Source organism: Eretmochelys imbricata, chromosome 10 (genome assembly GCF_965152235.1).
Source record: "Eretmochelys imbricata isolate rEreImb1 chromosome 10, rEreImb1.hap1, whole genome shotgun sequence".
Classification (NCBI taxonomy): domain Eukaryota; kingdom Metazoa; phylum Chordata; order Testudines; family Cheloniidae; genus Eretmochelys; species Eretmochelys imbricata.
Genome location: NC_135581.1, coordinates 79399631 through 79425606, shown reverse-complemented (window position 1 = coordinate 79425606; position 25976 = coordinate 79399631). Strand labels below are relative to the sequence as shown.

Below are 25976 nucleotides of genomic sequence, written 5' to 3'. Positions count from 1 at the left end.
GTAAAAGGATAAATGGACGCACATCTCATATTAGGAATGGCAATATACAAAAACCTGTAGGAGAACACTTCAACCTCGCTGGACACACAATAGCAGATTTAAAGGTAGCCATCCTGTAGCAAAAAAAAACACTTCAGGACCAGACTTCAAAGAGAAACTGCTGAGCTTCAGTTCATTTGCAAATTTGACACGATCAGCTCAGGATTAAACAAAGACTGTGAATGGCTAGCCAGCTACAAGCAAAAAGAAAAGGAGTACTTGTGGCACCTTAGAGACTAACCAATTTATTTGAGCATGAGCTTTCGTGAGCTACAGCTCACTTCATCAGATGCATACCGTGGAAACTGCAGCAGACTTTATATATACACAGAGAATATGAAACAATACCTCCTCCCACCCCACTGTCCTGCTGGTAATAGCTTATCTAAAGTACCAGCAGGACAGTGGGGTGGGAGGAGGTATTGTTTCATATTCTCTGTGTATATATAAAGTCTGCTGCAGTTTCCACGGTATGCATCTGATGAAGTGAGCTGTAGCTCACGAAAGCTCATGCTCAAATAAATTGGTTAGTCTCTAAGGTGCCACAAGTACTCCTTTTCTTTTTGCGAATACAGACTAACACGGCTGTTACTCTGAAACCAGCTACAAGCAGTTTCTCCTCCCTTGGTGTTCACACCTCGGCTGCTAGAAGAGGGGAGGGCCTCATCCTCCCTGATTGAACTAACCTCGTTATCCCTAGCCTGATTCTTGCTTGCATATTTATACCTGCCTCTGGGAATTTCCACTACATGCATCCGACGAAGTGGGTATTCACCCACGAAAGCTTATGCTCTAATGCATCTGTTAGCCTATAAGGTGCCACAGGACTCTGCCACTTTTACAGATGAAGACTAACACGGCTACCACTGTGATTATCTGTGTAAGTATCCCATCCTTTTAATCTTCTGGACTACTTGATGTTTTGAATCCCTCATGTTAACTGGCAAACATATTTTCCATAAAATGCGGGTATCGTCAGACAAAGTATGTGTATCTTTTTAGTAGTTCACATCCTGTTCTCCACACCCTACCTATTTGAATGTCTGACACTCTTCTTTAGGGGAAAAAGCTTAATTGTGAAGATGATAGATCCACTAGCAAACAACTTGTTTGATCTTCCTGAGTACGATGATACAGAAGATGAAACTTTTCCACCTCTTCCACCTCCTTCCTCCCCAGGGAGAGATGATGTTGAAGGAGCCCTCGCTAATGAAGGTGAATATCTTCTAGAACTAAAGAATCTGTATTGCAGCATAGATACTGAAATACTGTGAAATTGACGGTAATGTTAGTGTCGTACTCTGTTAAATTGGTTTATAAAATTCTCGTTATCTAAAATTGATTGGAAAAATTGTTCTGCTTCTGTAAATTAAAATTGGACCTGATTGTGCATGATAAACCCTGCAGGGGAATGAAACATTTTCTGTATTGCACACTCCCCATCAAAATATCTGTAAAACAAAATAGATGTTTCAATATACTTCTTTATTCTGAAAAATCTATATTCTTGTAATATCAATGAAAAGGAATGAATACTACAACACAGAAACCAAATAGTCAGTGAACACCACTTGCTTCAGATTACCAGTAATAAAATACTTTCACACATTGCAAAGTGTGACTACTTTTTTTTTTTTTAAATGGAACAGGAGTTGTAACATTCTGAAGAATAAGGGTGCTAAGCATAACAGGTTGTAATTATATGGATTAAGAAAAATCCAATTATTAAGTACTTCAGGATATATTTTAATTTTAAGGGGGTGAACAGGGAAGTGGCAAAGCTTGCAGATGATACAAAATTAATCAGGATAGTTAAGTCCAAATAGAGTGCAAGGCATTACAGGGGCATCTCACAAAACTGGGTGACTGGGCAACAAATAAAATGGCAGATAAAATTCTATGTTGATAAGTGCAAAGTAAAGCACATCTGAAAAAATAATCCCAACTTTACATATACAATGGTGGATTCCCAATTAGCTGTTAGCACCCAAAAAAGAGATCTCGGCGTCACCATTGATATTTCTCTGAAAACTTCTGCTCCGTGCACAGTAGTGGTCAGAAAAGCTAACCATATGTTAGAAACTATTAGGAAACGGATAGAAAATAAAATATCATAATGCGACTCTATAAATCTGTGGTGTACCCGCACCTTGAATACTGTCCAATTCTAGTTGCCCCATCTCAAAAAGGATACAGTGGAACTAGAAAAAGGTCAGAGAAGGGCAACAAAAATGTTTATGGACTGTTCAGATTAATAGAGATGACTAGGGATGGGAATATGTTGGAGGCCTATCACTCCATTCTTGATTTTGAAGAAGTGAATAGAGAAGTTCTGTTTACCTTTTAAGAAATTGTATTAAACCTGCTGCCTATTAAACAAGAGGAAATACTTTTTCACACATATAACCTGGGGAACTCATTGCTGTGGGATATTGTGTGCCCAAAAGTATAACTGGGTTAAAAACAAGGACTGCATAAGTTAATGAGGAATAAGTCCATCAATGGCCATTAGTCCAGAGGGTCAGGGATGCAACCGCATGTTTGGGGCAACCCTAAACTTCTGACCATGAGAAGCCAAGATGGTGGATCGCTCCATAATTGCCCCCTGAGGCTCTGGTATGGGCCACTGTCCAAGACACCATACTGGGCAAGATGGACCATGGTCTGACTCACTATGGTAGCTCGTTTATTCTTAGTTTAAAAATTTGGAAGACTTGAATATCTGATAGCCAAATAAGTTGACTGGACAGTTGTTTTATATAAAGATGGTACACTTTGACTATGAATAATGTTAAACTTCCATTTCTCAAATATTAGATTTTACATATGAATTCCTTGATTCTTGATTTACATCCCTTTTAGAATAAAGTGAAATGCTTACTGATCAGGAATAGATTGGTTTGGATAAGCACACTAATGTTGATATGTGGAAATGAATTTCCCAACTGTTGAATTTTCTGAACTTCAGAGAATAAAGCATGTAATATAAGAATTTATGTACAGATTGTACAGTGCCTATAGTAATGGGGCACCATTCTTGGTTGGCCCTTAGGTATTACTGTAATAAATCTGATTAACATAGACCCTAGTCTTGTGATGAGAACGGTAACGATGGACCCTGTGACCACACAGAGTCCTGTTTGAAGTCAGTTTTGGTTCATGGAACTGCCTTTTCAGAACACGTTACGCAATCAGGGTCTTAGTCATATCCTACAGGGTTATCCAGTAATATTATTTCCATATTTCACTGAGTTCAGCTGTTTTATTTTTGATTCCCAGAAATCTATCTTTCATAACTGGCAATGGCTACCAGGTCTGTAGTTATATCAGGACTGTCACAGAGAGACTTCTCTTTGCAATGTCTCTGTTCTTTTCTTCTCTTCTACCTAATGCACTACACTCATTTAGCAAACTCCTAAGGATTTTTAAAAATTTGCTGATAGAGTATCTCCCAGTTTATTTTTCACCTGAGGGGATTAAGTATGTGTGAGCCTCTTTTTTTTGGGGGGGGATACTTTGAAAAAGAAAAAAGTGGGGAGGTGAGAATTACCAATAAATTAATTTGGCTTGTTTTTGTAATCCTCTGAGAAATCTCATGTTGACTCCAAAACAAGAATACTGTTAAAGTACTGCTTTGTTGGTTATTCTACTATGACTCTCTAAAGTTCAGGTGACATGGCCATTACTCAGGTGGCTCTGGTCAGCATCCCTACTTTTTCATTCAGTTTTGAATTAATCACCATCTGTTTAGGGCAGTGAGGGTCTACAGACTATGCCTAAGATTTCCAAAAGGGTCCACACCTCCATTCGAAATTTGTTATGGATCCGCAAATGAAAAAAGTTTGAATACCATTGGCTTAGGGCACTTGAGAAGGTTTTGCCTCCCTAAATAGATACCAGTTTCACATAGCTTTACTCTGAGAGCACTTAACTTAAGCCTTACTCTTAACACATGCTTAACTTTATGCACTGTTAAAGGCAATAGGATTATGCATTGTGTAAAGTTAAGCACGTGTATAAATCTTTGCACAATCAGGCCTTAGTCTAGTTACCTTTTATTTTGTTGTTGCAGCTAACTCCTCCTCTCTTCCCCTCCTCACCCTTTCTCTCCCCCCCCCAAAAAAAAATCCTTAAGGACTCCTGACACCATAGTTATAATTTATAGCCTTGATTTTTGGTGTTAAAGCACACACAGTGTATTGTTGTTTACACTAATTAACAAAATATAACATAACATAAATTATTAATATAACAAAATATAAAAATAACACATTTTAAAAGTAGAGTTTTTCATTAAGATGGGAAATAGTTTTATTATTTGCCAGAAAAGATCATTCTTTTAAGATACCAGGAATATTCCTTTTTCTTTTTAAACACTTTTTTAATAAAGTTCATTTGGGGGGAAAGGAAGGAGAGAACATACAGGCATCAGTTATTCACAGTGACATGTACAGAATGTGCACTGTAAACATTCAGAGGAAAACTGGCAACTGGTAGAGCCAGTGAGATATTAGTAGAACATAAACATGCAAAACATTAATTTGAGTAATGATAGTTTGTATCACTTGCATTATAGATTTATAGTATGTTGTGTTCTATTTGTCAGAGCAAGATGGAAATAAACCATCCCAAACGAAGGATTCTACTGTGTCTATACAGAAGGCAGTTAAAAGGCCAATACCTAAATTAGATGCTCAAAGGTATTTATTGCACAGTGTTCCTATGTACTGGTGATGATTTCAGTGTTCAAAAAATAGTAATCTTTATGTGACTGCCTGGCAGAAATGATTTAGGGTGTTTATATGTTTCCACATTAACCACTTGGTCATTACCAGGTTTTAGATTAAGAGATGAATATATTTATCTTATTGTTGCCAAATGTACCTGATCCTTTTGTTCTTCACTTACCTTTATAGTGCTGTTATCCTACATCATACTTTTATTGTAAGCGCTTTGGGACACGAAAACTGTTTTACTGGTAAAGTGTCATATATGAGAGTGCATTTTTTTCTGTATAATATCTTTTATCTGTCCTTCAGATTACTTCAGATTTCAGCCTGTCTCAAGAATATTTCTTCTGACTTTTTTTTTTAATTGGGAAATCCTTCAAAATAAGACTTCAGATTGTTGATCTTTCCCAGGTGTTATCCAGTCTTGTGAAGTGCCGTAAAATCTGATTTTTATAGATATTATACAAATTCTTGCTCTCGAGATTATATTTGTTGGAGTTAGCATTGTTAAGGAGTAGAAAATAATTTCCTTCTGCGTCCTTCTGTTTCTTTTTAAATGGGAAAGTAAACAGGGCTGAATCCCTATATTGTGAAGATGTGTCATTTAGGTATACTAAATGTTATTCTAGGATATCATACTTGAGTGTCTTGGAAGCATTCAATATTAACCTTTTGGTTATCTGTATACTAGCACTGGTCATCCTCTCTGTTCCACATAGACTGTAAATTGTTAGGGCTGGGACCGTTTTTTATTACGTTTGTATTAGACACTGTATAATGTGGCCCTGATCCTGATTGAGTAATACAAATGTTCAGCATATCTCATGTAAATACCTTGCAATGCCGACTACAAAAGTGCCATGCATTATCTCCCATAAATGTAAACAAACTTGTTTGTCTTAGCGATTGGCTGAACAAGAAGTAGGACTGAGTGGACTTGTAGGCTCTGAAGTTTTACATTGTTTTGTTTTTTGAGTGCAGTTATGTAACAAAAAATCAACATTTGTAAGTTGCGCTTTCATGATAGAGATTGCACTACAGTACTTGTATGAAGTGAACTGAAACATATTATTTCTTTTATCATTTTTACAGTGCAAATATTTGTAATAAAAATATGAAGTGAGTACTGTACACTCTGTATTCTGTGTTGTAATTGAAATAAATATATTTGAAAATGTAGAAAAACATCCAAAATATTTAATAAATTTCAATTGGTATTCTATTGTTTAACAGTGCGATTAATTTTTTTGAGTTAATTGCATGAGTTAACTGTGATTAATCGACAGCCCTAATAAAAAATCACAAATAGTAAGCTTTAGAATTTCTAGTTGAATAACTTAAAAAAAAAATTGAAAACCATATTAACTCAGGACATTTTTCATATTCACAGGTTAATTTCAGAGAGAGGACTTCCAGCCTTGCGACATGTATTTGATAATGCAAAATTAAAGGGTAAAGGACATGAGGTAAGAAATATTGAACAATTTTTATCCTCTTTCTTAGGAATATAGTTTGGATGAAAGGTTTACTTTTTGTAATTGGGAGGAGTGAAGTACAGCTCCAGAACTAAATCGAACATTACCTTCTAAAAATGTATAAAAACTTCACCCTAAACTAAAATAGGGCCAGCTAATGCTATTTCAAATGCATCTTGTTGGGGATTTTTCAGTCATATTAACCTACACCAACTGAAGAAATATGATCGGAAAAATGCATCCTGACCTTAAACCATTTCTAGTTAACTTTCCAAACTAGAACCATTCTGCTGGAACTTTTGATGTGCCCACAGAACGATTGTTTTTAAACTTTGGGAGGGTAATAAGACTGATTATTCTGTTTTCAACAGATATTGTTAGTGTCTTTGAATAGTTTGACTTAATAACGTGGTTTGTTTAAGTTTTACACATACAAAAGTTAGAAAAGTACTAGGAAATTCAAAGTTATTGTTCCCACAACAGCTGTAATTTAATTTTTAACCTTAAAGAATAAATTAACATGACTAGAATAGAACATACGATGTATGTGGACTGCTATGATTGCTATGGGAACCACCAAATTCCTTGACTTTGTAAAATCTCAATTACAACATTGCATGTACTTAAGCATTTTTGGGGCCATTCTAAATGACACTGAGTTGGAATGTTCCATTGTTAGAGGATCAGCTGAAGTCCTGTGTGCTCTGGTCTCACCTTTGCACATGATTCTCCACTTGAAGTGGTGGGAAAAGCATTTGGTGTAAACCTATCTGAGGTCATTTTAAATTCCCTTTGTATCACAGCAGCGGTAGCATGAAAAGGACTTCGGCAAAACTAAGGATCTGATCTGAAATGTTTGCAAGAATGGGATGGTTTTAAAAATATATCTATATTTAATTCTTGTAATTCTGTTAATGTTAGACTATTTTTGTGATGTTTTAGGGATCACCCAGTTAGGGGTTCTGTTATCACCTGCCGTATAACCTTGGGGTCCCTTAATGCTGTGCTACTATGGCTCAGGTCCCTGACACGAGCCACCTGCCCACAAAGTCTCACGCTGGTTTCCACCAGCCTAGTTACTTCTTGCAGGGTGACACCAATAACCCTTTATCCCCACGTCTCCCCAAATCCATCCTCCCTGAGTTCTTAACTACCATACCTCTGATTGTTCCCTTTTGGTTCATCACCCCTAAAGGCATGAATCTTGCCCCTCAGTTATCAGTTGACTTTGGGGGAACACAGTGTCTGCTGTTTACTTGGAGTAAAAATAAACTAAAGGTTTATTGAATAGAAAAGCCACAGATTCAAAGATGAAATAGGGAGAGTAAACAGTACTGTTTCAGAGTGGTAGCCGTGTTAGTCTGTATCAACAAAAAGAATGAGGAGTACTTGTGGCACCTTAGAGACTAATGAATTTGAGCATAAACTTTCGTGGGCTAAAACCCACTTCATTGGATGCATGCAGTGGAAAATACAGTAGGAAGATCACACACACACACACTGAAAAAATGGGTGCTGTTATAGTGTGTATGGCAACACCCATTTATATATATATATATATATATATCTTCCTACTGTGTATATATATACATACAGAGAACATGGAAAAAATGGCTGTTGCCATACACTATAACAGCACCCATTTTTTCATGGGGGGTGTGTGTGTGTGTGTGTGTGTAATCTTCCTACTGTATTTCCCACTGCATGCATGCAGTGAAGTGGGTTTTAGCCCACGAAAGCTTATGCTCAAATAAATTTGTTAGTCTCTAAGGTGCCACAAGTACTCCTCGTTCTTTAAACATTACTGTGTAACTTGTATAATAAAAAAGATGCAACCTTAGGCTTTACACTTCCATATACCTATTGCCTTTAAACAGTTTCCCAGTGTATGCCCTAGCCATAGGGAGAATCCAGAGTTTCACTGACATCACTTGCCAAATGACTGCCCCTCAGTTTCTGGAAGAAAACCTCAATTGCAAACCTGCTTTTACAATGCTTTTCCATCTTTCCTCTTCCTTCCACCCACGCACCCACCCACATTCAGAACCAGAGTCTACATATCTCATGATCTTCAAGTTCAGAACACTGCAAGCTTTCATAAGACTTTACTCAATACACTTGCATAGTACAATAATACAGTACGCAGTCATTTGCTTCATCTGCTCTTTTGGGGGGTTTTAAACCTTCTGTTCTCTGCTTGGGGTCTCTGGACCCTGATTGTCACAATTGTGACAATGAATCTTTCACCACTTGTTTGTTTTTTTCTCTTCTGTTAAAGAGCTTTTGTTTACAAAAACAATTAATTTTCAGTTTATAGGTTTTTGAAAAAGTGCTTTTAAAGTCTATGCAGGTGTGTATCTGAATGCTGATCACCATTCTTATTATAGATTGGCTACACTCTTTTGTAATAGCCCATAATAGCAATCATTAATTTATCTAGTACAATGTAAGATCACCTGATACACTTACCTGTTCAGTTTCCAGGAGACTTTCAGCCTTGCATAAAACAAGAGCTACCAGTGTCTTTGAAAATGTTTCTCACGCTATAATCTGCAGACATATCCAACTGTTGGAATGGCATGTCATTTATTTATGTTCCAGACAGAGGACTTGAAGACACTTTTACGACACATGGAACACTGGGCTCATAGGCTGTTCCCTAAACTGCAGTTTGATGATTTCATGGAGAGAGTAGAGTCTTTGGGAAATAAAAAGGAAGTTCAAGTGAGTGCTTGTCATGTCCTTTTTTTATTTTGTTACAAATACCATATTGTACAAGAGACAGAGTTTGGGAGAATAATACTGTGCAAAAAAGGAAGACAAGTTATAATGCTCTCCTAAATAATTAATTAAATTAAATGCACATCTTTATTTAATTGAATTAACAATCTCAATCAGTGTTGAATAAATTGTTTAAGAGTTCATTATACATTACCTTTCATTCAAAACAGTATTTCAGAGAACATGCTGTAACTTGTAGGTGCATCCTTTATTACCAAAGTAAGTTATTTTGGAGTGCTGGAATTTATTTTTACATTTACATCTGCAGCAGAATGTTTAGTAGGTGTGCTGTTTCCTGCACTGCTTAAGGAAAGATGGGGAACCCGAAAAACAAACTTCTAACAGCACAGAGATTCAGCCCAAACAGAGAAGCAGGGAAAAAGAGGAATTGTAAGGAACTGTGAAGAAAGGCACAGATCTTCCTGAGAGGGGAAAAGAGGGTGAAAGCAGGTTAGCAGCAGGTTAAACACTTTACCATCACCTAGAAAGAGATGATACCTCACAGGCAAAAATAGCAGACCAGTAGACAACTGTGAATGGAGGCCTGAGTAGGAAAGCTTTTAGTCGCCAAAAGCCTAGCAAAAGAGGCAATTGTTCACAATCTGTCTATTTTCCTCTGTATTGGTTAAAAGTAAAATGTGCTCCAATTCCTCTTAGCCTGGCTGTTGGAGACATTCAGGTTATATTGCTAAAACTGATTGACTCACAGATGTTAAATTTTATCTGACCTGGTCTAATACATACACAGGCTCGTAACCATCTCTTCTAATACAAAAGCATATGGAGGGAAACACAGTAATTCAAAATCTCACAAGTTTTGACACGGGTGTAGCATAGTGGAATTGGTTAAGGGTGAGCCAAAAAAAGAAGTGGAACCCAGAGGCCCCGCAGTACTTGCTTCAAGCTGCATCAGTATGGCAGGATCAGTAATTATGCTGCTATTTACTGCCAGTCCATTGTTGCACTCTGCAGAATCCCGGATTTGGGGAAAGGCAGTGGAAGATCAAGTGCTGTAGGAATTAATATGGTATTAACCCACATAAATTTATACTAAAATTTTTTGGAGGGAGAGGGAGGCTTACTGCCAAGTTCAGCTTCTCTTCCATTCTGATGTAAGTGCGAGAACGGTGAGTAGATGGAAGGCAGCATACCATTTAGCTGATTTTCTTTTCCTTAGGGACCCCAATGTGGCTTTCTTCCTTCTGGACTATGCAGGACATCAGTGATTGAAATGTTAGTAAAGGTGTGCGCGCCTGGTGTGGTGGCAGGAAGCCCTGTGATTACGCCCTGTATCCTCAGTTGTATATAAATTTACCAATTAAGTTTCAGGTTTTACATTAAGCTTTATGTAACTCTCTCTTGTTTTACTGAGAAATAGTGCAAAGATGTTTTGGTGAAAACATTGATCTATAATAAACAGCATCTGTTCTCATTTCAGACCTGCTTAAAGCGAATTAGACTTGATCTTCCAATTTTGCATGAAGATTTTACAAGTAATGAAGGCATGTATGCTTTTCTGCAGCTTGTTCCAGTAGTTTATTTAAAGATTAACTTGTTCTCAACTTTCACAGTCAATGAAAAAATAAGGTACAATGGAAAAATAATACATCTGCATCCTTTTATGGGGGGAGGGGGAAACTCCTAGGATTATCTGGTCCTCGCTTTTAATAACATGTCTCTGTAGAAGACTTATAGAATTATGCTAAATTTTTTTTGATCACATTTAAGTCTATCCTCTACAGCCTGATCAGGCTATATATATCTCTAGAGATGAGTAGCTTTCAGTAAAGGAGAAGTTTCTCAACATCTTATTATCCATTCTCAGCAGGGAAATAGGTAGTGGATAATACATTAACCCAAAAGCAGGACATCAACAATGTTTGACTTGTTAGAGGCTTCAAGAAGCTTTCTATTTTGACATAAAATGAACATTAGGGTTCCACTTCACCTGTAGAGGTGCAGAATCAAAGTGCTCTTGCAGTTTACTAGTCTGTGGTTGATAGGAAATAGAAGGTTCATTAAAAGAAAAGGAGTACTTGTGGCACCTTAGAGACTAACCAACCTACTTGAGCACAAGCTTTCGTGAGCTCACCCGATGAGGTGAGCTGTGGCTCACGAAAGCTTGTGCTCAAGTAGGTTGGTTAGTCTCTAAGGTGCTACAAGTACTCCTTTTCTTTTTGCGAATACATACTAACACGGCTGTTACTCTGAAAGGTTCGTTAAGTACATCAAGTGATTTATGTATGTATAAGTTTCCCATTTTAACAGAGTAGTCAGTCTATATGACGATTCTTTTCTTGTTAAAAATACTTATTGGTGTCTGCTGCCACTACTGTATTTAGCTCTCTGTGTACGTACTACTCCTTTTAATTCTTTCCACTATCTCAAAATCATACTTTTTTTTTTTTTTAATGGCAGTAGGGAATTTTGAAGTGGCTAATGCAACAGTTCTTTATATAATCAAATAGTGTTTCAGATGAACCAGAAAGTAGTCTTATTACTAGTCTGTGGAAAAATTTTTTCCTTGCATGAAAAGTGAGTTGGATTCAGTTAGTGTTGTGAAAGAAATTGTAATACTAGAGAGAAGTAACAGACCATAGTTCTCCCTTGGGTCCTCATTGCTTATGGTGAGCAAGCAGTAAGAAATCTTTCCCTTTTTCTCTATGATCATTCTGTGGCAGAACTAGTGAAACATATTACCACCTTCCTTGTCTGCTTGTTTCATTGTGGATAAAATCTGTTTAGGCTGTGCTATGAACAGTAGTTCTAAATTATCTAGATGAGGTATTAGTTACCATGGGGATCTGATTAGATTAGTGATCAGATGCTGTTGCCTCTATAGCAATGACTGTAATCTGGCCAAATCTCCAGTCTAGATGATGTCTTGGAGCTACACAATAAATAAATTGTGCCCATAGGGGGTTGCAGTCATCTCAGTCAATTCTTTTTATACTTCCTTGTTCCTTTTCATGTTGAGTGTTTTTTTGTCTTCTGGCCTCCTTATTGTCCCACAGTGAGTCAGCCTGAAGAGGGAGATACTGTGACTGGGGCCAATCCTTATCATAGCCCAGTTTATCTACTTCATTTTGGGAAGGATCTATTAATATTGTGTAGGTTCTCCTCTGTGTGACAATGGAACAATGTTGGCATGTAAAGTCAAGAAATATAAACTATAAGCACAAGAGTTAATACTAGAAAAAATAGTGAGGCTTATTTTATCAATTTTAATTGATCATATGTAAATATGAGGTATCTTACAGAATAGCATAGACACAAAAACGTATGTCCATAGACCATTTTGTCATTAAATGCAGAAAATCTTTAGAGAACGCAGATGTTAATGTACAGACAGTGTTTTGTAATACTCATGCTTTCACTGCAGTGTTTCTGAAAAAAAAAGATAATACGACAATGTGTGAATGACACTTCATATTTTCAGGTGACTCCGTGCCATGAAAAACAGTTCTGAGAAAAAGCTAACTAGCTTTGTGATCAAATATGTTATGCAGGAGACATGAGTTCAAACCCAGTGTGAGACATTAGTGCAACTACATAAATGTGGCTGTATTTGCTGTTGGTTGTATTTGTTAGTAATCTAATGCAACCCTAAACAGCCACGTACATTAAAACACATGGTTCCTGCCGACAGAGTCTGTCTAGTTATCAGACTTTCTGTGCGATGGCTCCATACACTAGTTTTTAAAATCATGTTATAGTAGAACACCAATTTTACAAACTGATTGAGCAGTTAATAAAATTGAACAACTCAAAATTACAGTAGGTCTGCTGCACTGCATCAGTTTCTTCTTGTCCTTCAGACCAATGCCAGGCAGTTGTCAATGCACTCAAGGTGTCAGAATGTGCAGGGATAGAATCATAGAATATCAGGGTTGGAAGGGACCTCAGGAGGCCATCTAGTCCAATCCCCAATTAAATCAGCCCAGCCAGAGCTTTGTCAAGCCTGACCTTAAAAACTTCTAAGGAAGGAGATTCTACCACCTCCCTAGGTAACGCATTCCAGTGTTTCACCACCGTCCTAGTGAAAAAGTTTTTCCTAATATCCAACCTAAACCTCCCCCACTGCAACTTGAGACCATTACTCCTTGTCCTGTCCTCTTCTACCACTGAGAATAGTCTAGAACCACCTCTCAGGTAGTTGAAAGCAGCTATCAAATCCCCCCTCATTCTTCTCTTCTGCAGACTAATAGAATCATAGAATATCAGGGTTGGAAGGGACCTCAGGATGTTCACTTGTTCTTCAACAACACGTTTATGTGACTTATTTCCCTCCCACCCTCCCAGTCAGGGAAAAATAGTTTTTATTACAGGTTGTTCGTAAGATTGGCATTCATAAAATCAAGATTCTGCTGTCTTTTTTTAAAAAAAGAGAGAGATTAAGACTGATAGCACTAGCAGTTATACCGCCGTGATAGATGCCTCAGGGTTTGTCTGCATTTAAAACACTGCAGCAGCACAGCTGCACTACTACCTATACCAACAGGAGGGGTTCTCCCCACGGCATTGGTAATCCACCTCCCTGAGCGGTGGTATTCGGAGAATTCTCCCGTCGACCTAACGCTATCTACATTGCGTATTAGGTCAGTTTAACTGCGTTGCTCAGGGGTCTGGATTTTTCACACCCCTGAGCGACATAAATATACTGACCTAATTTCCTAGTGTAGACCAGTCCTCAGATTTCAAAGAGAGATGTTTCATAGAGAATTTTCAGAAGTAGTTGAAAAATTTGAGCAGTTGCTTGGCGGAAGTCAGCTTGAAAATTCTATTCAAAAACATTTTCTGCCATCTCATTGCCTTGGGGCACTTCTGAGATGCATTCCTTTCAAGTGAAAGGACACCCTAATCCTCTACTCTGCTGGGAGAGGGATGTGTCTATAATGGAGTTAAAACCAGGAACTCCTGATTTCTAATACTCTGTACACTTGCACAAGTCACTCGATTTCTCTACTTCCATTTTGCATATTGTAAAATATGGCAGTCATGCTGATAAGTATTCCCTATTTGTAGCAACATAATGAGGAGTTCTAAAGAGTGACTGGTTTTGCATTTGATAGACAGCTAAATTAACAAATGTATTTGCACATGTCTTGTTGATTCCCAGCATCAGAGAATCAGTCAGCTCTAACCCTCCATTTTTCTTCACCAGGAGGAAATGTGGCACAGTGGAGAATCTGAACCTTTTAACAAGGATTTAATGTGTCATTGATTTGGCCAGACTTATATCGGTATAAAAATACACACTAGGGGAGGTAGATTAACTATGCCAAGGGGAGAAGTTCTCCTGTTGGCATAGTAACATGTTCACTAAAGTGCTACAGCGGCACAGCTGCAGCACTGCAAGACTGTATGTGAAGACAAGCCCTTTGTCCTACCTCTTATTCACCTCAAACCTTCAAGCCCAATGTATGGACCCTGGTGCAGCCAAAAACACAAAACAGAAAAACCAGCAACCCACAAAAACCCCTGTGCATTCAGAACTTTTAATGTTTTTTTTTTTTTTTTTTAATGTGGTCTATTTGGTGCTGGTCAACACTGTTAGTATTCCAGGGGGAAAGAACACAGATTTTATAGAAATCAGAGACCCACTATCTAGCCTCATTTTAAACCAGTGAATTATCTCTAGCTACCAATGTAGTCTTTACAATTTTAAAATTTATTTTCTAACATGGTTTTACAATCTTAGACCTACATTGAAACTTTTGGTTTCACTAATAGTAAAGCTTTGGCTTCAAAAGTGCTGATGGTTTTTACTCATGCCTTTTTATATACAGGTAGTGGAGGGGGAAATAATGGGCTCAAAATGTCTCCTGAAGAAGAATTAGACCCCTTTTCTGAACATGTGAAGGAAGAATTTGATTCTCACTCAAGTACTGCCCTGACAGAGGAGCAACAGCGAAGAATTGAGAGAAACCGGCAACTAGCCTTGGAAAGAAGACAGGCAAAGTTGCAATTTAACAGTCAGTCACAAGAAAATGGTAAATAGTAACAGAATTTTGCAGTTTAAATGCTGATAAGTAATGTTCATAGCTTAGAAATCTCAAAGCCCACACCATCAAACCAAAGAAGAGCACAGGACATGCTTTAAAAATATATTTAAAAAAGCTGCTGATTTTCTAGGGCAGGGGTGGCCAACCTGGGGCTCCAGAGCCACATGCAGCTCTTCAGTGGTTTAATATGCGGCTCCTTGCATAGGCGCCAACTCCGGGGCTGGAACTACATGTGCCAACTTTCCAGTGTGCTACAGGGTGCTCACTGCTCAACCTCTGGCTCTGCCCCAGCGCCACTCCACTCCTTCCCCCAAGGCCTCCACCCCTTTCCCTGAGTCTGCTGCGCCTTTGCTCTTCCTCCTTTTTCCCCACCCCCTGCACACCACAAAACAGCTGATCGCGGCCAGCGGGAGGCACGGGTGGAGGATTAGGTGCTGATTGGTGGTGCTGCTGGCGGGTGGGAAACACTGGGAGCTGATGGGGGAGGAGGAGGGCTGCTGGTGTGTTACTGTGGCTCTTTGGCAATGCACATTGGTAAAGTCTGGCTCCTTCTCAGTCTCAGGTTGGTCATCCCTGTTCTAGGGGGTTGTGCTTGTATGGAGCAGTAGACACCTAACTGAATGGTGTTTTCTGAAATGCTCTATTTTCCAGGATTTAACCTTTACCTGTGCAAAGTGGGAGCTTTCACTGTATTGCAGTTAAGATTAACCATTCAGAAAACCACACAGATAAACACCTCCCCAGGGAAAGTTACCTGTCAATTAAGCTTTCATATTGGAGGGGGGAGTTTCTAGTCTTCATGGTTCTAAAGATAATGTGAATATGGGCTAATGTGGTGATATAAGAGGGGTTAAATTATGATGTAATGGATACACATTAGAGACTGATCCACTAGTCTTGCCTCTTACTTCCTATTAGAAAGTGGCAGGCTCAAAAACCCTCTATAGAGCTAGGTTTTCTTCTTTTCTTTAGGAAGTTTTAACAGGTTTACAGATTCTAGCTATGTAATTATTGGAGACTATATATCAACCATTACAACAGTGAGCTTTTGCTGAGAGAAACATTACACAGTAATACATAGAGATCCAGTGATCTAGAACATGGTGTTACCATGTTAGAGTGAGTATCTTGACACTCACTACCCATGACATGTCATTTCTAGTGATTTTTATTAGTGGAGTGAAAATCTCTCATTACACATTTAACAAATCAGGTATGTCTATCAAATGTTAATATTCAAAAAAATTGCACAGGTGTGCTTTTTCCCCCAAGGACTGTACTTTGAGTGGTAACCAAATATCTATCTGTCTTCTGTCTGTTTTGCTGGTAATTTTCCTAAAACAACCATCTCCCACATTTTAAAAACATTTTTCTACAGTTCACTATTTTGCTCTTCCTCCCCTCCTCCTCCCCCCCAAGTGGGAGGCTAGCAATAGCCTACTAATAGTAGATAAGATAATTCTTCATTTCCTGCTGTGTGACCATTTCCACTAGGAAGCCCCAGGAGGATTACCAAAGGATACATTGGTAATAAATATCCAATTATTTGTGATATTTGGTTACAAATTCCATCCCAGTACTCTCTGGCTAGATATGGCCATCATCTGTGCATAAAAATCTTTCACCACAATTTCTCCAGAATGTATCCATCTATTAACCTGATGGGTGTGAGGGTACCACTGAAATAGTATTTCAAATAAATTTTCTTATCCTACTACAGACTGAGGTTGCTGGTCCTTTTTTGTTGATCAGACTCCATTCCTCTGGGGTGATTTGTCTATATAGATCCATTCCCAGCATGTCATATAGACACTTTTTTTTTTCTCTTTGTTAGGAAAGTTGTCTGAAAGGGGGATGCAAATTAGTTTTGGGGTTTTTTTTGTTTGTTTTTTGTCCAGATGCCATTGTTTCTGTTAAAGTTAGCGGTCTAGAAAAGCTGTTGTATAGACAGTTGAAAAACGTAATGCCTAACCTGAAAGTACTGGTACCCTAGGACAGGGGTTCTCAACCAGAGGTCTGGGGCCGCAAGCAGGTTTCAGGGGGTCCACCAAGCATGACTAGCATTAGATTTGCTGGGGCCCAGGGAAGAAAGCCAAAGCCCTGCTGAATAGGACTGAAGCCTGGGGCCCGAGACCCACTACCAGGTGCCAAAGCCTGAGCAATGTAGCTTTGTGGCGCCCACTGTGGTGTGGGGCCCTGGGCAGTTGCCCTCTTTGATACCTCCTAACGCCAGCCCTGGCTTTTATATACAGGAAAAAATGTTGTTGGGGCATAGCTGGGATGTGGAGTTTTTATAGTATGTTGGGGAGGGGGGTCTCAGTAAGGAAAAGGCTGAGAACCCCTGCCATAGGCGTGTGTGCCAGTTAGTTTTGATCTCAATTTTTTTTTTTTTGCTTAATAGCTAGTCAACTGTTTGTATTCTATGACTTTTGCAGTTTGGGTTAAGATCTGGATCAGAGTAGGCAACCTATGGCACGTGTGTCAAAGGCGGCATACGAGCTGACTTTCAGTGGCACTCACGCTGCCCGGGTCCTGGCCACCGGTCTGGGGGCTCTGCATTTTAGTTTAATTTTAAATGAAGCTTCTTAAACATTTTAAAAACCTTATTTACTTTACATATAACTAAACTATTGTATATTAGAGACTTATAGAAAGAGACCTTCTAAAAACATTAATGTATTACTGGCACCCGAAACCTTAAATTAGAGTGAATAAATGAAGACTCTGCACACCACTTCTCAAAGGTTGCCGACCCCTGATCTGGATCATTTGCAACAGATGTCATTAGCAACGGAAAATAATTTCTTCTCTAGTTCTAGTCCAAACCCATAGAGTAGCCTTTGCTAAAGGATGTGTATAAATTTCTGGAAGGTGTGATTATTGAACAAGAAAATTTTGGCAGTGTAAAGGCTTAGTGTTTGGCTGGGTTAGAACAACCCCTGTCCAGTACTGCTTTGATCTGGCTGGCTTGATAGTAACAGAATATTTCTGGTCTGCATAAAGTATGTGCACTCACTCTTGATCTTTTATTATTTTACATAAATTCTATCGTCATCCTCTGTATTCCTGCTAGGGTTTTATCTGGGATTATTACAGAAAGATATCCTTGGCAAAATGTTCATTTTGACTGTGTCTGTTATTCCCAACCAAGAAGTTGCAGCTAGACTTCTACTTTAGGGTTAACTGATAGCACTTTTTTTCTAAAATGCAGAAAGTAAGTTGGTTGCTGCATCTTTATCCATCTCCCAGCAAAACCCTGTGCAATTATCTTTGCTGGTCAGAGATTTCAAATTAGTGACTGTCCTGAATTCTTGAGGGTGGCGGCTCAGAGGTATGAGCCTGAGCAATTAAATTGCAGATAGTAAATGAAACTGGAGTACTTTGACATCATAGGCAATAATGTTTTACTTTTTTAAACAGATCTGTCTGCCACCCAGCCAAATGAAGAATTTAAAACAACTGGGGCTCGGGATCCAGCTGACCTGACAGAAGTAGAAATTCAAGCTACTGATATGGAAGCTGTAGACAAAGATATACAACTTAAAGGTGCAGAAGAAATCAAATAACCTTTCCTCTGGATACAATGACGTTTTAGAAAGACCCAGATATCTTAATATGCTCAAGTGTCACTGACTTCTTCCCCCCTTCCCTTTAAACCTTGGACTTTCTATGGAAAGCTTAGTCATGACATCAATGTAGCTGGACCAAATTAATCCGTTTCTCTGTGTAAAAAAGCAGATATCAGCTCTAGTAACTGTTTTCTCCAATACCGTAATTCAAGAAAGGAAACTAACACACCTACTCTCTATTTCAACTGTTTTTTTAAAACTTGCGTTTTCCACAGAGACAAAAAAAAGGTATCAGTGAAAATATTGACATTAATTTCTTGGTCCTATACTATGAAGTGACTTTTTTTTATTTATACAATTCACATTCCTCAAGTTTAACTTACCTGGGTCTTGAAAGCCTGAGTTTGTATAAAGTTTTTTACATCACGTTAATTGTGGGGTTTTTGTTTTTTTTAATAGAACATAAGTGATGGTTCAGTGTCAGGAACTTTTTGCTCAGTATCAACATGCACCCTGTCTTAACTGTTCTGAAGCATTTTGTAACAGTACTTCGTTATGAAATGCTTATATTTTAGTAAGTTATTTTATACAGCACCTTGAAAGTTATTAAATTTTGGAAACCAAATTTGAAAAATATTCTCTACATACACTCATATGATGGGCCCACACAAATTTGTTGATCAAATCTGCTCTAAACAGACTCTACTCATTTGGTGTTGCTTAAGTCATGAGACAATCACATGACAGGAAGTTAAGTAGCTTCAGATTTACAATTGTTAAAGCATTCTGTGGTCAAGGGTGGGGGGGGGTATCTGATAGTGGACTTAGCCATTCATCAACAAATCATCTGATAATTCTGGTTATCCTTTTAAAGGATTTTTGCCTCCTACAACAAGTGCTATGTATTTATTCCCTTATTTTAATTTTTCTTTTAGAGAAGGGAGTAAGCACAGAGCTTGCAAAACTTCATTGAAAATTAAGTTTAGAATAGGTTTTTTTTAATTGTGGTAGTATACCAATACAGGAAAGTTGAATGCACTTTCTGTAGGAATTGGGTGTTTAACTTCCTTTTCTGTCTTTGAAAACCTCCCCAAAGAAATTTTCTTCAGATGATAATCCTTTCATGCTTTATTAAAGCCATCAAACAGTGTTACATTTAGCTTCATACTAATTTTGATAGTGGCAGTGAGGCTCCCCTAAAGTGTCCCTTCCATTAGTATGTTATAAATACCCACAGAGGTTCCAGTAATCAAGTTAAAACCACATGTACCAGTAACCATTTTTGTTTGTTTGTTTATACAGTAACTGAGTTAGAGGCCAGTGAAAATCACCCACAACTATGTTGATAATCTTGGAATAAGGCCTGGAAGCGTGATTTAATTTGTATTGTAATTGTAGACAGCTTTGAGGTTTTTTTAAAGTGCACTTTTGTGTAGCAAGCATATAAAGGGTGAAGCAGAACTGCTTCATTCAGGTTTAATGTAAATAGAGCTGTAGAATTAAAAAGGTATTTAAAGTTAAATTAATTGGATCAAAACTAAAGGGGCAAGATTAGTGGTGGTCTGGCTACATGAGTGTTGTATTGCTTATGCAGATATATATAGGTTCCCTACAAGAATCTAGTTTAGAAAAAACAATGTCCAGTCACTTATTTTTTAGATCAAGATCAGATTTGTTTTTTTAAAAAGGCATCTTAAGTAGTTTACCCCAATACAATCTTTAGTCTTTCAGTGAGAATACAGTAGTTAACCATGTATAAAACGTCTTAAATCAACTACTGCTGTTTCACTCTAAAATCAGTGTTAAATTTTACTTAAGGTACAGTTCAAATTAGCAAAAGCAGAAAACATTAAAAATGGTTTATCAGCTTACACTATCCATTTTAAAAACGATTTAAAATTCTGCAAACCTGCTTCAGTGGAGCACAGCTAAATACTATTTCATGCTCAGTTACCAGCTGATACATCTAGTAGAGCCAAGTCCCTAATTTCCTCAAGCAGTTGGTACAAGCTAACTCCCTTTGTTTGGCAATACTCCTGATGTTCTTCTTGAATTACTTCAACTCTGTTTTTTTCTTGGGCAAGTAGAGCTTCCTCTGCAGATCTGGTTACTTCTTTTATTAAGTCAGTTTTCATTATGTGGAAATTCTTCTGGTAAAGCTCTGTGGCTGTATTCTTGTAAGGTATGTTGCTAATTATTTCAAGCTTGATGGTGTCAGGATGGCAGCGTGAACTCTGCACAGATACTTTTACCTTAGAAACAAAAGTACACAATGTTATTTTTTTCCCTTCATTTGTGCTCTAGTGCTTCCATTAGCAAATTTATTAAGACTTACTGTTATATGGTCAAACAGACTCAATGTAAAAGATTCTCCAGCAACTGTAGTGGAAGTAATTCTGTTCTGAAAACGCTGAAGAGAACCAGGTTTCCACACACAACTGCCATCAGACTGACAGGAGATGACCAAACCCTCCTTGTTTTTCAGATAAGCAGCACCTTTAATGCCATACCTATGAGACGCACAAAGTGAAAATACAAATGTATCTGACAAATAATATTATGGTACTATTAAGAACTATCAATCATTTTAGTGAATTTAAACCATCCCCACACCGAAGAAGGATTAAATCTATGTAAAAAATAATGAATAGGAATGCATTGTATCTTGATCATAATGCCCCTAATGTTTCAGGTACATTGACACTGAGTTTGAGGGAAGATATTTATCAAGCAATGACAGTGCTCAGTGTCACAGTCATGAGGAGAGCCCCTCTGTCAAAAAATTACAATCTAAATAAAAAGAGCAGGCAGTTGCGAAGGGGAAGAACAAAAAAGTAAAACCATAAAGATATTACACACTTATTCTGCATATCTGCCCTCCATTTAACCAGTGCTAAAGTCCATCTCACCACCCAACTCAGACACCTCGCAAGAAGCTAATCAGAAGCATAATTACATTGTCAATAGAAAGCAGGGTGCCCCTGCTACTTTAGCAGCACAAGCTGCTCTTCACTGGTATTTGGGGACTGGAGAAATCTCTCCTTACTGTGAAATGTAGGGCTGTCCAACCTCTACACAGATCCAGCTGCTTTTCCCAACTCATTCCGTTCAGTATAGTTTGTTATATCACATGCTGAACACATTTAGAAGTGTGAGAAACTATTTTAAACACATTTCCAAGATCAGAAATTCAAGATTAAAATTGTGTCATGTAAGAGGTCCTTAGCGGATAACTCCCCAGCACATGATGCTAACATAATTATAGATACGGGTTTCTGTAAGTGACGGTACGTTAGCATCATGGAAGCAATTCCTCTGGGTACTGCTACCACATCTGTTTGGCCAAGAAAGCTGAGCCACAAATGCTCCCAACCCATACATACAGTGTTGTCACATCTACTCACTCTCCCCACCACCACCCTTATATCCTCAGACACAGATGGGATGTTATTAAAATAAGAAAAATAGGGCACAGCTGGTATCAACTCTGACCCCCTGAAAATCTAAATACCCCTTATGTTAAATAATGGGGGGAAATTAATGCAGTGCAAAGTAGAGGCAGCTGGAGAATGCACAGTTTTAAACTTCCTCCAGGGAACAGAGTTGTCATTTTTTCTACTATAAAAACACTTACTTAGTTTTAAGTAAACCAAATTAATTTTGTTATTGGAAAATTTTAAAGTGGCTACTTTAAAATTTTCCAACAACACTAACTTCCAATTTATGCTGTTAGAGACACAAATTTCAATTAAAAGGAAGCCGGGCAACAGAAGGAGGAGGGTTCAGACAGTCGTTTAAGGTCAGAAATTAAGAATTCAAAATAGATATACTGTATATATCATCCTCTTTTTTAGGAACTTTTATGCTTTTTAGAGTCAAGAGCCAGATAGCCATTAGGCCTAAATTTAAAAAAAACCCAAAACATTAAAACTGAGCCATCTTCCAACAACCAACTACGCTATAGTTAGCTACTGCTGCCTTTCTCAAGAACCAGAAGTTTCCATTAATACATCCTGCTAAATCTTATTTCTCTACCACCAGCAAGCCCTAACTTACCTTGGTACAAAAACAAGTACACCATTTGTTCGAATGGAGTAAATAACACCATCTGCTGTACAGCGCTCTTCTGTTTCAGGGACTTTGTCTTTGAAATACATACACTGGAAAAGCTCAGTAGACTGTTTCTGGGCATGTTGTGCAGCCTGTCAAAAGAGTGCCCCATAAAAAGACTTTAGAAAGATGTTAAAATAACATCTCAGGAGTCCCTGACTCCAGCAAGCTCTTTTTTATTTATTTTGTACACGTTAAAGCATGTTAGGGAATATTTAGTGCACACCAGCAGGGTCTACACAGGGACCAATTAAGGCACATGTTACTGAACTTTAGAAATCACACCCTCATAGTGAGCATTACCCCACTGTGCAGACAAGCCCTTAGGTTACTTTTAGCTAGCTTCTGCTGCAGGCCCCGCTGATGACACAATCTTTGCAGAGGTAGAAGGGGCTTTCTGTCCAAGAGAGAGGGACAGTCTCCCTCTGCAAGAAATCCAAAGCAAAAAGTGTAGCTAAAATCTATGATTTATTCTCTCTGACCCTCCCTTTTCATAAGTGATGCAAGTCCCATTACTCTTTAAACCTAAATTACTTGTTTGTCTCTTCAAGATCTTATCACGCTCTGTCCCTACAGATTTACAACTTTGTTAGCTGCTCTGTTAAAAGCTCAATACAGGAAAATTTACTTACATCAGCAGAATTTGCCTGACGCAAATCAGGCTATGAACTGGCAAAAACTTTTTTTAAAAAAAAAAAAAAAAAAAAAAAAGAAAATGTCAAGCAATAGTTCTAGCAGGAACACCAAAAGATTTTGAAGGTTAATTCCCAAATTTTTATCCCAAGGTTGAAGATAGCTACATATTCTCAGAATCAAGCTGTACATTTTTGAACATCAGAACTTCAGTGAAAACTCACTAAAATTTTGGGAATAAGGGTTTTCAGGTCTGAAAAACATTAGAGAAGGAAATGGAAGAACTCAGAGATGCCCCATCAAAGAAACTGAAGTATTGTTACCCTTCTTAAAATAACAATCATTCATTTTTAGCACTAATACAATAGCTGAGAAAGGAAGCAACCAGGTCAACAAAAGGCAACAGTCTATTCCTCAAATGTGCACATGGCTTTGAGAACAAAATTTAGCCCAAATGGTACCAATTTTTGCTCAGCTGCGGCAAGGGACACACAGACTGAAGACTCTCAGCCCTCCAAAATCAAAAGACATTTTGGTATTTTCAGTCCAAACTTTAGCATCTCCTGCCATCAAGGCTGCTTTCAGCACAGGCAAAACAGGGCCAGCTTCCCTATACAGTAGTTACTGTGTTGTCAAAATGCTGTGGCTCAGGCTGAAGCAGAGAAACCCTAAGTGTGGTTTGTGTTTTTCAAATCCTTACAACTCCAGAGCCTTCTTTGAGAAACATGATGTTTTAAAAAGGTTGGGGTTTCTTGTTAATCATTTAAAAAAAGGGAATTACTATTTAAATTTTCTGTAATATCCCTCATTGAATAAGCACATGTTGCAAGTTCCTGTATACTTTAAGTGTAGGAAATACCCTGCCTTTCTCATGCTTCACCACACACTCAAGAGGACTCAAACTTTGCATGCCTGGTTATATATTTTCCTGTTTTGCCTCAGTATAAGCTGTAATGACAATTTCAAGTTTTTTACTTTGATTACGGTCTCCACTTTACACTGGTATTTAATTATGTTTAATAATTATTTAATTAAAAGACTAACTTTACTATGTGTTACTGTAGCACCCAGAGGCTCAGGGTCAGGGCCCATTGCCCAAGGTGTTGTTCAAACTCATCTGAAGACAGAGCTGCTGTCCATCTTACCCTGTTTCTGTTGTTGATGTGTCTACACAATTCCTCAAGATCTTTGTTGCTGAACAAATTAACCGTAACATCTACTTCAGTGTCTTTTAAAGTGGCAGCCATTAGCAGTCTGTGGACGACAATATCAGCATATCTTCTAATTGGAGAAGTAAAATGGGTATATTTATCTAGGGCAAGTCCTAAGAGAAAGGGAGACAGTGACGAAAAAAGAAAGTAATTAAAAAAAACACAAACGATTTAACAAAGATACATGGAACTGCCCATGCACAGACACACAGACACACACAGACCAGGGCTAGGGTACCATAATGATGGAACTCTTCTTCGGGGCATGAGCCAGTCGAGAAGTACAGTGCATTAGACATTGCCTGAGTAGCCATGGACCGCAGTAATTTATTCACAGTTGGATCTAAGGGATCATCTGCTTTACTCAGAGAATCAGCCAGTGCTTTATTAGACCTACCAAAAACAAACCATTAATTCTTCATTACGCGTCCCTGAACATTAGAGCGTGCGATTAAAGAACAGCAAGGCAATACACATTCAAGTAATTAATAATCAGATTGCATTCCGCTTAGTCATTAAAACTTCTATACCAAAAACTGTAGCAGCACCTCTGCCCTAGAACAGTATTCTTACTTGAAAATGCCAAATTTCATTTAGTTACTCTTCCTCTTCTGCTCCTCTGATGCACGCCATGTGAGGGCCAGGCAGGACTGGAGCATGGGGGCTACTCTATCCTTATTTCTGTGAGGTTGCCCAGTATCATAAAATGGACGGAGGAGCTAGTTTCACCCACTCTACAAGAAGTGGTCTGCAGAGCGGGCCACATATGGCAGGTGGGGTAAGCTGCACCCCAACCAAAAGGATGTAGTTGTGAATACACAGGTACTCACAGGAGCTCCGGAAGGGGCTTCCCTTGGAGTCACACTGGTCCACATCACGACCTTCACTGGTACAACCTTTCCCTACATTTTAAATACTAATTTATATTCCACTGAATCTCCTTTACTCAAACAAGGGCAATCCCTCAGGTTGCTACCAGAGGAACTAGGGAGCAACCAAAGCTAGAACTGTCTTAAAAATCAGAGTGAACACAATTTGGCCCTTCCACACTGACTGGACAGAATGTTTGGACACATTTACACTCAGGCCAGAAGGGACCATTATGATCGTCTAGTTTCTAATCTGACCTATTACACATTGCAGGCCACAGAACCTCACCCACACACTCCTGTAATAAGCCCATAACCGCTCACAGAGTTAATGCAGTCTTCATATCTTGATTTGAAGACTTCAAGTTACAGAGAATCCACCATTTTTTCTAGTTCAAACCAGCATGTGACCCGTGGCACATGCTGCAGAAGAAGGAGAAAACCCTCCAGAGTCTCTGCCAGTCTGACATAGGAAAAATTCCTTCCTGACCCCAAATATGGCAATCAGTTAGATCCTGACCATGCTGGCGAGACCCACCAGACAGCTGGGAAAG

General features: G+C 38.4%; 2 protein-coding genes and 1 non-coding gene across 10 annotated transcripts in view; 2 read left to right on the top strand and 1 right to left on the bottom strand.

The window, feature by feature from the left end:
* TIPIN (TIMELESS interacting protein) overlaps positions 1 to 19025 on the top strand; it is a 34884-nt gene extending 15859 nt beyond the window's left edge. For 3 of the 4 annotated variants that reach the window (XM_077827591.1, XM_077827592.1, XM_077827593.1), the window contains 7 exons: positions 1100 to 1254; positions 4646 to 4739; positions 6160 to 6235; positions 8846 to 8968; positions 10464 to 10527; positions 14815 to 15018; positions 18451 to 19025. In XM_077827591.1, the coding sequence (XP_077683717.1) occupies positions 1100 to 1254; positions 4646 to 4739; positions 6160 to 6235; positions 8846 to 8968; positions 10464 to 10527; positions 14815 to 15018; positions 18451 to 18596 (862 nt within the window). In that variant the 3' untranslated portion in view covers positions 18597 to 19025. The remainder of the gene's footprint in view (positions 1 to 1099; positions 1255 to 4645; positions 4740 to 6159; positions 6236 to 8845; positions 8969 to 10463; positions 10528 to 14814; positions 15019 to 18450) is intronic. The other variant, XM_077827594.1, reaches the window with a different exon arrangement.
* On the top strand, positions 12584 to 12719 carry LOC144271791 (small Cajal body-specific RNA 14). Its single transcript, XR_013347429.1, has one exon.
* Positions 19026 to 19714: 689 nt separating the features above from the next.
* The window catches only part of DIS3L (DIS3 like exosome 3'-5' exoribonuclease), a 28057-nt gene continuing 21795 nt past the window's right edge, over positions 19715 to 25976 (bottom strand). For 3 of the 5 annotated variants that reach the window (XM_077827582.1, XM_077827586.1, XM_077827584.1), the window contains 5 exons: positions 24792 to 24946; positions 24488 to 24666; positions 22656 to 22801; positions 20935 to 21109; positions 19715 to 20851 (listed from right to left, as the gene is read on the bottom strand). In XM_077827582.1, the coding sequence (XP_077683708.1) occupies positions 20546 to 20851; positions 20935 to 21109; positions 22656 to 22801; positions 24488 to 24666; positions 24792 to 24946 (961 nt within the window). In that variant the 3' untranslated portion in view covers positions 19715 to 20545. The other 2 variants (XM_077827583.1, XM_077827585.1) reach the window with 2 other exon arrangements.